Below are 12,393 nucleotides of genomic sequence, written 5' to 3'. Positions count from 1 at the left end.
TTTCATTCCAGATTATGTGTAATAAGGCATACCTCAGCCTTTTGTGCCCATTTCCCTTCCTTAAAAGGTACTGTCATTTTTTAGGGTTATTTCATTAAAGGACGTAAAAATAATAATTTAGTCAAAAATACATTGTTGTTGAACGTAATTACATACCAAACTGAATCATTATCACAAACTTAATATCAATCCTAATCCAAAAATACATAGCTGCTTCCACAAACTCGTGCCCTCTGCATCAATACAGCAGAGACGGACACTGCTGCTATGACTAATTGTGTTTTATGTACATGGCTAGAAACCATGTACATATGTAGTACACAAGTCTACACCTCCAGACTCAATTTATGAAGGATCATAAATAATAATAAATCACATTATTTCAGCCATTCTAGCATTATTTTGTGGTAATTACCCAACATTGTAAAGACATTTGAAAATTTCAACTTTGATTTTTTTTCCCAAAATAGTAGTAATAGCAGTAAAATACGTATATAATAAACATGTAAATATTGTAAACAAATAACTAAATGTAATAAAAGTTATTTATAAAGTTATTTACAACCTTATAAACAGTACACTTGCAGAATGACTAAAACTAGTCAACTGAATGAACAACAGGCTGTGAGGTCAAAGGTTCTCAAAGACACCGTTTACTGGGGAAACCTGCAGTCAGCTGAGACTGAAGAAGTCACTTGGAAGTCACTTTATTTTAGAAGTACCTAAAGATGCAACTTAAAATTGGTTCTTTGCCCATTTCTTATGCAGAGAAAATTTGGGTTAGGTGTCTTTTTTATACTTGAATAGTTCATAGGTTGGTGTTAAGTGGACTAGCAAACAAACCTCAATGTCCAATGAAAAAGCAAACAATTTTGAGAATGCCTTGAGAACTACAGCTGAAGACCACTTAAGAAAAAAAAAAAAAGAAATCACAATGAAATATAAATTATATTTTTTAAATGGCTCAAGGCTTTTGCGCAGGTATGAACAGCTGTAAAAATCCTCAAAATCTCACCACATTAGACAAATCATTCATTGTCTTTGTATAATGTGTCAGATTTTGTGAAGGCCACACAAAAAGACAAAAAGCCAAGAAGGTCAGTTCTCTCGTCTTTTAATAACACATTCATATCTATGCTCTGTTTTGTTTACAAGGAGTTTAAAACAAGTGTTGATGACGACTAAAGGAATCAGGCAGGCAGAAGGTGAAAGTCCATATACTGTAAAGACCAACGGTGCCATCTGCTGGAAGGAGGGAAGACCTGACACTCCTGATGAGCAAGGAGTCGCCTCAGGCTGCGCAGTCAACAGTGAGATGGGTTTTTTTTATTAATTTGAGGTTAGGTCAAAATGTGATTATTCTAGATCCAGCTCAGTACAGAGGACCTCCCTCCTTCCAGCTACACCTACATTATCAGCTAAAACAACAGGTCCTTTTGCTTTTCATTGGAATTGAAAATAAATCATCAGTCGGCATAGAAGGTCCTTGCAGGGCACTAACTCATGTAGGTTTTTCACAGAGAGAAAGAAAATGCTAAATGCACCCAAACACAAGAGATTCAATCTGCTGTCATAAAGAAGAGAGAAAAATGTAAAGTCAACCAAAAGAATATTTTGAAGTTAAAGAAAGCTTAATGAAACAAACTACATAAAATGCAAATTGGATAAAGAAATCTCTTATGCTGGGTTGTTACAGAAGAAAATTAAAAATTGGTGGCAAGAGTTTCCATCTCCCAATTTCCTTAATATTCCATTTCAAATACAAGTCAGAATGCAGAAAGAAAACAAAATCATCTTTGGAAGAAGTACGTTTTTTTCCTTTAATAGACTATCCACTACAGTATATGGAGATGCCACTACCCAGTTATTTATTTACCTATATTTCTTTCAAATGACTTTTTTTGTTTGTTTTTTTTAGTTATTTTGTGTCCTTTTTCAAAAGTTTTTTTTACCATTTATCTATTTTTTCCTTTTCCTAAGAGGTAGATCAACAAAATAATTACATGGTTATAGGTGTTGTGCCCCTTGATTTGGGAGGTGAGCAGCAGGGCAGAGCCGAGGGAGGGTTACGAGTAATTTTAGTGTGTGGTCAGAGCGAGATGAGCAGAAGAACTGAAGTTTGTCTTAAGCTGTGATGTGAAGTAGGGTTAGTGAGTAGCATCGGTAGCTTTGAGCAGTTTAACTGAAACACCTTTCCCAGGTCAACAAGTTGACGCCCTGCTATGACTGGCTCACTTCCTCCCTACGCATGAAGAAAATCTTCATCCCGTCTGGCTCATGTCACCCTGCATCACAATGTGTCCATAGAGTGAGTGTGTGTGTGTGTTTTCTCTTTTTTATTCATGTATTTTTTATTTTATTTTATTATTTTTTTGCATTTACTTTTACAGTCCCATCTCTAAGCTGAAGAGGTACAATTGCAAAAAGCTGAAAAATAAATTAATAAAGTCCAAGAATTGGGGGGGGGTTGTACTAAAACACTGTCACTTTGTTGTCTGACTGCTCGCTCTTACTTTTTTCTTTGAACAAACCAACAAGAGACAATCTTCTAGCTGAGTTTGCTTGTGTTTTGAGGTAGCGTTCCTAGTTATGTGTCAAGAGGTTTGTTTGTTTGTTTGTTTGTTTGTTTGTTTGTTTGTTTGTTTGTTTGTTTGTTTGTTTGTGTTTCCTTCTTGGGAAAGGAGTCCCTCTGTCAGATTCTGTTTCTGAATTGTCAAAGCCCCATTCCTGCTGACGGACAGAGGGGTAAGAGGTGGGGAAGTGTTAGGGACACAACATGGAGGAGTTTGTGCTGTTTTAGAGCAAACTCTGCCCATCCTGGAGTCAGTATGTGTATGTGCGCGTGTGTGTGTGTGCGTGTGTGTGCGTCTTTTGTCTGTTTTTTGATCAGGTAAGATAAGTTTACTCAAGTCGGAATTTCCTTTCGGTCGGAAAGGGGCAATACCAGTCAGGATCTGTTTTGCCAGTTTACTGCGTGTGCTTCTCATCAGTGCTGACCATGTTCTAAAGCATGCCGGGTTTAAAGTACGACAGGCGTAACTCAAATAACTACGTGTGACACAGCCAAGACTCATCACCAGGAGCATTTTAGCTTCTTTCAGCTCACAGTTTTGCTTTTTTGGCCCACAGCATCAACTTTGTGATCGCGTAGCAACAAAAGCAAAATTCTGGCTCTGGTAAGTTGTGAAAATATGTGACTTTGGAACCAATATTAGGGCTGAATCTTTTATAGGTTACAAAATGACATCAGTGACTAATTCATACAAGCCACATGAGGTTTCACCATCTACTTGCTCAAGAGACGGGCAAAGGTGGCGCAAACAGCTAAACCTTCTCCCAGAAGTCATAACAAGAACAGGGACTGTTATGAATATTAGACTTATGAGAGGATGTTTTTGGATGCCCCAAATAACTGTTTGTCAGTAGGTTTGCCTTTCTTCTTGGAGCTCTATATCAAAGTGAAATGAAACCAGTGGGGAAACGTTGTAGAAAATGGTCAGCCATAACAAGCACACAAGCAACAGGTAAACATGTCTGAAACACTGGTATGGTCCTTTAAACAATGTTAGAAACCGTGTCGGTTTTAACTCAAATGTTAGCGTGCTGGCAATGATACTGTTTTTATACCACGTGGCACCTCTCACTACCAAACTCTGTCCACTAGCTGATACAACTTATTGGCTCAATCACTCAAATTGCAATAAAAAAAAACAGAACAGAGAGGAAAACCAGATGAAAATGAAGAAATAAATGATTTTTGTCTCTGTCTCCGGCTGCAATTTGTGTGAGCCATTCTTTCTACATTCTTACTTACAGAGCGGGCGTGGCGAGCGGCACGGGGGCGTGGCGAGCGGCACGGGCGCGCCTCAGTTTAAACTGTACTGTCGTCTCTCTATCGTAACGAGACAAGAAGGGTTCAGGTGAAACTTCACCTGAGTTCTAAAATACTTCAAGTCCTTCTCAGTGAGCTCATTTGCTTAACGTGGCTCTATACTGCATTTTGGACTCCGCCCCTTCCTGTTTGTTTGGCACAGTCACTGTGACATACTGAGCTACATGTTAGTACTTCGTCTCATTAAGTAGCTGTAGATTTCTGCATTAAAAAAAGCTAAACAATAAGATGGGGTGAAATTCAACTATTTTCCAATAAAGACTCAGAGTGTGGATTCTGGGAAAAATAAAGAAAAACGTTTTTGAACAGAAGCGAGCAAAACGAACACAATGGAGACCAGCGCAAGAGAGGGCAAGGGACCCTTACATTCCCGCCCACTCCAAAATCACTCTTCTACCAGAGGACAGAAGAGCAACGACAAAGCATGAAAACGTGGTGTGAAAGAGCAAGAAGGGAGAAAACTCTGACTCCTCACCATCCACTGTTTTTGTTTTTTTAGATTTGCATCAGATGTTCTCAGTTGTTTGCTGAAATATTTAATCGATTAGTGCAACAGTACGTCCCCAGATGTCACTTCCAAACAAAGCTTGCTGTACTAAATAAGAATGAAAAATAAAAAAATGTCGTTCGAACCACTCCAGAAGCCCGCAGGCTGAGGGATGAATCCTGAATAGCATGTTGGTGGCTGTGAACGGAGCGCTGTGGTTTAGAAAGAGGTGGAAACTTAACAGAGTCGAGCTGTGACGTTAGCGCCTCTGGGCAAAAATACAAGCGCAGACGAGGTGGAATAGATTTTTCCCTGTTTGTTGATGAGCTGGTGGGGTAGCCGATTAAGCTTGTACCAAGCACAGGTAAGACATTAAAAAGACAGTTATTTGGCAGTGTCCTTCCGCAACTTGGCTAAGCGCAACCTTTCTGTCTGATGGTTCTTTCCCACTTTGATTTTTAAGGTTTTTTTCTCCAAAAGTACAAAAGGTTAGAGATCACATTTCGAACATGTTATGTACAGGTTAGAATATTATCCCAGCTGCGTTGCTGTAGCTCCCATCTTTTTCCTCTAAAAGATTTGTGGATTTTCTCCACTGGGTTCTCATCCTACTTTTATCTGCTTATTTTTTCCTCAACCACATCACCCAAACACATCCCCTGACTTTTAAAAAAGGAACATTTAAAACCAGCGAACACAGACGCGCCTGCATTCACACATACACACAACAAGCACACGTGTAGCCAACAGGGAGCATCTGAGGTGGCACGGTCAGTGCACAGGTAATAAATATTCACATTCAGAGAAGTCCGAGCTAGTTCCTGTGTGTAAGTAAAACACCTGACACAGTACAGCTACTCTGTAGGTGGACCGCTAATATTTAAAGTCCCAACCTCCAGGTGAGAAAGGTCGCATTTTCATATGCCAATATTGCAGGTCTGTAAAGCAGTCTCATAATGTTTGGCGCTTCGTGGCAATGTCGTCAAAATAAGACGAGGAGAGGAGGGTATTTCAGGGCACACGGCAGGCCAGAAGCCACAGGAACGGGGTATGACACAAAGGTTATCCGATTACCCCGGTGGCGAGCTTGGTCACCATGTGCACTTGAGGATCCTCTCTCGAGTTAAACATAACTCCCTTTTGGCCATTTCTCTGTTTCAGACTACAGAGGCTCCACTCACACGTCAGGAAGACCGAGCATGTTTCCCCCCAAAAGATGGAAAAATGGGACCCGTTTCTTCTCTACACCAGCAGACCGATCTCTCTCCACTTAGGAAAAAAGAAAACAGCATCTTTGTCATCCTGAACTCATTCAACCATCACACCAGAAAACACAAAAAAGGAAGAAAAAAAAAACTACCAAAGCCATAACTCAATACCTAAAAAGAAAAAAAAAATTTTTCTTAAAAAAATAAAAAAATATTCAGGACTCTCAGCAATTTTTTTCCTATTATATAGAAGACCAGCAAGCAAAAAAAGGAATACTGAGGTAACTTTACCCTGAGGTAGGTTTTTTCTTTTTCTTTTCTAATCTGTTCTAATCTTGGCGAGAGCGTCCAAGCATCGACCCCGCCCCTCATTATCATACGCAGGCAGGGTCTGGAGGCTCCGCCCACAGGCCTTCAGCAGACAGGGAGAGAGAACGAGGAAGCTGCTCCCTTCATAACGACATTACCATTGCTGAGCTCAAGGCAAGGAGCTATGGAAGACTTTGCTTTTCGTGCTCGACCAAGATCAGCCTCGGACTGCCTTCATCACTGCAGACATTAAAGGCATTTTTATTTAAGAGAAAAAACGCAGGGATGGCTGAAGCACCCGACTCTCCGTCCGAGACTGACCTTGACTTTCTGCACAAACGTAATGAGCATAATGTCTGTCGCTGACACACTTACTCATACTTGTTAAGCAAAGCCGTCAATACATTCACACCAGGGGCCGGGCTAACTCACATATCATATATATATAATATATATAAAATATGCCGTTTGGGGTGCAGGTCGCTCGCCAGCGAGCACAGCTGCTGGCAGTTGTTTTTTTGTTTTTTTAATCTAACACGCGAGCTAAGCCGCTGCAATAGAACTGCAGGACCAGCTGCGACCTCCACTCCCGTTACTGTCTCTTGCCGCGCCTTCCGCCACATAGCTAAATATTGGAAGGGCATCTTCAGTGCCTCCCCAGCCCCGAGCCTTATTGTAGGCTAAATGATGCTACACAGTACAGGCAAGGGACTAAGAAAAATAGAGAAGACGTCCTCGTTTTTTTTTTAAAGAGGAAAGGCAAGGCGGCCAGGCGCAGCTTTTTTTTTTTTTTTTTTTTTTTTTTTACATTTACATGAAGATTATATATTTACAACCTCATATTTTCTCTTTTTTCCTTTTAATCTCTCTACTATCCTGAAAGGTTTTAAAAGAGCAGTGTTAACATCTGCGGCCCCTCTTCTACGCTCTCATTTGGCCAGTAGGTTAGGGGCGGGCGAGGCAGTGCCAGACCCCGCACCTATCCTCCTGTGCCACTACAGCAGTTCCCCTGTTCCTTCTCCCAGCTCCACCTCACTGCATTCTATTAATAATAGCTCTGAATAAAACATTTCTATACATATATCTCTATGTTAAAAAAAAACCACCTTTAAAATATAGGACTGACTGCAGATGGTTGGAGAGGTCTCTTGGAGGCGATAGGACAAGAAGGCACCTGCTAGTGTGCCTGGGAAACGCAGATCTGCTATAAATCGGAACCCACCATAGCGTTGCTTCATCCATACATGGAGAATAAAGTCGGCCATGTTGTTTCGACTTATCTGGGTGGGATCCCATAAAGTTAGAGCAGATGAGGAGCTGGCTGCAGCCATACCGAGGCACACTAGGAGGAAACTATACCCTCTCTCTCCATGTTCCTCCTTACCCTCATCCCACCATCCTCACTCAGTTTCTCTTCTGGCCTGGAATCTGATCTCTGTTCTGTTTCTTTTTTCTTAATCCTGTTTTTATTATTTGTTTCATCTTTTTGATTTCACTCGTCTTTGTTCTTTGTCTTTCTCTGTGATTATTGGGCGTACTCTCTCCCTCTTTATATCTCTCCCTGTCTCTCGCTGGGTCCGTGTGTCGCTCTCATGTATCCGTCCGTCTATCCGTTCGTGCATTTGTCTGTCTGTCCTTCCGTCAGGCAGGGGGCCCGCGGCATGTGAGAAGGGTGCGGGGACCCCTCACTTCCTGCGTGGCTGGTGGTCCTGAGTCAGTCCCTGCGTAGGTCTGCCCATCTCTGTGAAGCCCGGCGAGTGAGGGCCAGGGCCCATGCCAACTCCGCTTTTCTGTGTCTGTTTGACCTGGGTCAGAATGTCTCTGATCTTTCTCTGGGCCAGCTAGGAGACAGAGCAGAGTTGAGAAGATGAGCTGCATAAGTTACGCCTTTTTCCCCTGCTGCAGGGAGACAAAGTTAGCAACACATTAGATATAGCAGACAAAACTGCGACTTCAGAGTTTGGTCAATTTTAGGTTTTTAGAAGGCATCAAGAAAAAGTTCAAGTACACAAAAATGATATTTTAGACAATCAAGGATGACAAGAAGATGAACTTTCTGAGTATCAGCAGCATGAACATATGCACCATTAAAATGAATCAATGTTAGCACAGATACTTAACCTCATAAATGCAGGAAGACAATCACATGCCATTGGCTACTTATAAATGCTAACATCTTTTTGGTAGCTAAGCTAACATAGCTTAGCATAGCGAGCATACAGTGCTGAATAAAATAAATATGACTAAGCCATGAATGTGTTATAATGTATGAGGTGTTAAATACGCAACAGGGCACTGAGTAACCATTAGCACCACCTAGATGTGAGTTCAAATTTCAACCAATCAGAGAGGTTTTTTTCTTTTTTTTCCATCATTGCTAATTAGAAGTGGTCACTGAATTTGTCTCACACTCACACTTTTTGGATTATGAGAGTCAAAGAAAAATACCTGCAAACAAAAACTGAGACCTAATTATGTGTCAAAACAATTAAAATGACACATTACAAAGGTCATTGTAGCAGTAGTGATACTTCATAGTTCATAACCATAGAACAGTTTGTTGAGAACATGATATATGAGCACATTACAAAACAGTAAAGGTGTACCTGGCTAGCATAGAAATGCCCATTGATCTTGACGATGACCTGGTCGTTTTCATCAGGTGTCTGTTCTCTGGGAACCACCACCTCAGCTGCTGTCAGGTTTTGCAGCTCGTTCACCTGGAGACACGAGACTTGGTTAGTGCGGCAGCAACAGTCCTTAATTAAAGCACCCTGATGTGCAGAATATGTTACTACTGGAAGTACACCAACGTATACGGTTTTGTGGCTTACCGTCTTGCCTCCCTTGCCAATCACTCTTCCTGCAGCAGCAGCTGCCATCTTGATGTGAGTCTCAAGTTTGACTTCTTCCTTTGGCCCAAAGAAGTTCTCTTCCTTCAGTTTGCCATAGATTCTGCCCTGAGCCTGGAGGAGAGGGCAAACAAAAGAAGGTTAACACTTTTCAACAACCAGTTGTTCCACCAACCAGGGATATTATCTCAAACAAAAGAGGTAAATGACTATCAGTGATTACCTTAAACTGAGCCTCAGGGGGTCCTGTCACAATCACCATCCTCATTTTGGAGTCTGGAGATTCAGCTGGTGCGATCTGAAGGAGATACAAGAAATACATTATTCAAATCTCAGTGTTTGGTTTGAGAAGTGTAAATGCTCTGTAGTCCTCACCATCTAGCAGTATTTGGAAAAGGAAATATTAGTATTTTCAAAATACCTTTCTGCAGATGCAAACAAAGTATTTTTCCCCTGAAAAGTGTTTACAAGATGCATCTGTTTATCAACACACCTTAATGGAGGCTCCAGCAAAGCGGCTCAGCTGTTTGATGTGCTGTCCTTTCTTTCCAATGATTGCTCCCACCGCCTGTGCTGGGATGTAAACATGGACCGTCTCCTGTTCTGGAGCCTGAAAAAAAAAAACAAAGCCAAGAAAATCCCATTAAATAAATAGCAACAGTCTTTTAAAAAGAAAAAAGAAAGAAAACTATAATCAGCTGATCTCTCAGGTAATCTTACCCCAAAGCAGCCGTAGGGGGTGCCACCAACTGCATTTCCAGGTGGTGGTGGGGGCATATTGGAGGAAGAAGGGAAAAGGCCCAGAGCACCCAGGTTAAGGCCAGGGATCAGATGTGTCTGTTGCTGCAGAGAAGGACAGCGTAGGTAAGAAACCGCAATGACAGTTACAATAGGTGGGCTGGTTCTAGTGTTGAACCAACACAAAGAAAAAAAGCACATCTCTCGTACTTGTGCTGTACTACTGACATTATTTGAATACGATTCAAACAGCCTCGCCATCATATTGCTATCATAAGTTCACAGAGTTCAAAGTCCGTCGCTGGGCTCCCCTCCAGTTTTCTGTGAGCGTGCACTCACATTCATCGCTGCGATGTCGTTCTCGTAAGCCTCCCTGACCTTCTTCATGATCTCCACCTCAGCCTGACAGCAGGCTTCGATGGAGCCTTTAACTGTGATGGTTCTCTCTGGATTATACAGCGTCAGGTCCTGGAGACTGCACACAGAGACGGCACACGGCGAGGTGTTACTCACTGATGTGGCTCAACTAGAAATTTTATCTGCTCATGGGTGAGCTGCAGTGAGGCGTCTTTCTGTGCTTTAAATCAATAAATCATTCACCTCAGCTAATACACAACCACAAGTTGGTGTGTGTCTTACGGGGAAATGGTGATCTTGGTATCCGTGTCCTGCTCAATTTTCTTCAGGTTGCGTCCCTCTTTCCCAATCAGCCGCCCAACAAAGTTGTTGTGAGCCATGATCTTCAGAGGGACCTCATCAGCACTGCAAGTGGAACCCACTGTTATTTTCATGCTTGCTGCTATAGAGAACTCATCAGCTCCAGGATCAGTTTTACTGCATTAGGTTGTTACCGTGCTGGATCACTATGATAACTTACGTCTTAGTGTCTTTGGCCTCCTGGTGCATGATGTCCAGGATCATGCGACAGGCAGCTGAGCAGCCCTCAGGGGTAGAGTGAATGCTGATGGGCTTCTCAGCAGCACCCGCATTCTCCTTGCGGTGGACGTCAATCCTGCAGCAACAGAAAGAAATGCACACATGGAATTGTGTATGTCAATTCTGACACAGGGAAAAAGCTCAAAAGCAGAGTTTTAAAATGTTAAAAAAAGCATTTTTTTAACAAGAACCAGAGTGTCTCGATACAGTTATGAAAGCAGATTTTTCTTTCTAAGAGCAATAGATATCAAACTTTTAAATTTGAGCATTTAAAATCATACATTTAATCTGGAGTGTTTAGGAAAAGGTTTCATATCAGAATGCTCTCATCCATCCATCAAACTATCTTACAGATCATACATTAAGTGTGAAATAAACCCATCACGCTGTTACCCACTTGCTCTGTGTCTGCTTGGTGATGTTACGAATGGTGGCTCCTTCCTTGCCGATGATTGCGCCAACGTACTGTGTGGGCACCAGCAGTCTCAGAGGGATGTCGGCATGTGGAGGTTTGGAGGGCATCCCAGAATTTGGGGACCCACCGCGGGGTCCGCCCCGGGGCCCGTAGCCAGGTCGCCGGCCGTTATCAGGCCCCCGCTGGCCTCCCTCCAGTTCAGAGGTTTCATCGGGGATGTAGGAGACACGCAGGGCATTGTTTTCAAACTGGTATCCATTCAGCTTCTGGATGGCTCTGAGGACCCAGCACAGCAGCAGTAAGTCATATTTACTTTGATTATCGACACGGCACAGTTTTAAGAGGTCACCGCGACAAACATATACATACACATATATATATATATATATATATATACAATACATAATTAATTAGAGCATAACAACAGACTCTTTGCAGGTAGATTTTGCAACAAATGCTACACAAAGTCATGATTCAACTTTTCACACACACCTTAGCGGTTTGTTATACACAAAATGGACCAAAATTCAAAAGACTGTGGAAAGAACAAGAGATGGAAAAATATTAAGATGAGCAACTTACTGCCTGGCTTGTTCGCGGGTTGCATAGGTAACATTAACCACTGCGGTCTCACTATCTGTGTTGACTGAAAGAAAGAAAAGAGGAAGTCTGAATACATTGTAACTTGTTTCATTACCAGGTTAAACAGCATCCTCGCTGACTGACTGATGTGTGTGACACATTAGTGCACGTCTCTCAGAGCGTTCTAGAGTGCACGTGTGCTTTTGTCATCAAAAACTACTTTTTCATGTGTATTCAATGACATATTTATTCCTTTATCACTGGTGGACATGGGTGATTACAAGCTCCTAGGTCAACATGGATATTTATCATTGGCAGAACTATACTTTTTGCACTAGCCTAACTGCATTTAAACAGGTAAGTTTGGCCACTTACAGTGTGATTGCACAAAAAACATTACATAAAGGGGTGAAAACACACATGAATCAGTCATTTACAGTGGTCCTTCACTATATCGCGGGTTGCTTCAAACGTTCCTTTTTGCTAAAGCATATAGTTGGATCAGGTGACCCTGAATCCTCCCTTAGTTATGCTGCAACAGGTTTAGTATTAACACTATATGTTAATAGACCTCTCTGCACTGAATCACACTTGTTATTAATCTCTGGCTCTCTCTGGCCACCCCTCCCTGAGCCTGGTTCTGCCGGAGGTTTCTTCCTGTTAAAAGGAAGTTTTTCCTTCCTACTGTCGCCAAAGCGCTTACTCAAAGGGGGCCATCTGATTGTTGGGTTTTTCTCATTATGCATTATTGTAGGGTCTACCTTACAATATAGGGCACCTTGAGACAACTGTTGTGGTGATTTGGTGCTGTATAATTAAATAAAACTGAACCGAATAGAACAAAGTATCCACTTCATGTACTAGCTCATGTAACACATAGAAAGAAAACCACCCCCTTAATCATCACGGTCATGCACCAGCTCTGCTCATCTGACAGCTACAGGAAGGTTCTTTGTGTTTTGCTACTACATTTA

The 12,393-nt window shown here is 41.9% G+C and overlaps 1 protein-coding gene across 1 annotated transcript in view; it reads right to left on the bottom strand.

Annotated features, from left to right (window-relative positions):
* Positions 1-2,601: 2,601 nt before the first annotated feature.
* igf2bp1 (insulin-like growth factor 2 mRNA binding protein 1) overlaps positions 2,602-12,393 on the bottom strand; it is a 47,658-nt gene continuing 37,866 nt past the window's right edge. Inside the window, exons 5-15 of the mRNA XM_085270243.1 lie at positions 11,420-11,483; positions 10,820-11,113; positions 10,364-10,498; positions 10,126-10,248; positions 9,826-9,961; positions 9,469-9,591; positions 9,242-9,358; positions 8,972-9,046; positions 8,731-8,862; positions 8,503-8,616; positions 2,602-7,737 (exon numbers count right to left, since the gene is read on the bottom strand). Coding sequence (XP_085126369.1) covers positions 7,582-7,737; positions 8,503-8,616; positions 8,731-8,862; positions 8,972-9,046; positions 9,242-9,358; positions 9,469-9,591; positions 9,826-9,961; positions 10,126-10,248; positions 10,364-10,498; positions 10,820-11,113; positions 11,420-11,483 — 1,469 coding nt within the window. The 3' untranslated portion in view covers positions 2,602-7,581. The remainder of the gene's footprint in view (positions 7,738-8,502; positions 8,617-8,730; positions 8,863-8,971; positions 9,047-9,241; positions 9,359-9,468; positions 9,592-9,825; positions 9,962-10,125; positions 10,249-10,363; positions 10,499-10,819; positions 11,114-11,419; positions 11,484-12,393) is intronic.

Source organism: Mchenga conophoros, linkage group LG4 (assembly GCF_057382185.1).
Source record: "Mchenga conophoros isolate Kocher_MC1m ecotype Shallow Benthic linkage group LG4, M_conophoros_male_GT1.1, whole genome shotgun sequence".
In the NCBI taxonomy this organism is placed as follows: Eukaryota; Metazoa; Chordata; class Actinopteri; order Cichliformes; family Cichlidae; genus Mchenga; species Mchenga conophoros.
This window is presented reverse-complemented; position numbering and strand designations above follow the sequence as displayed.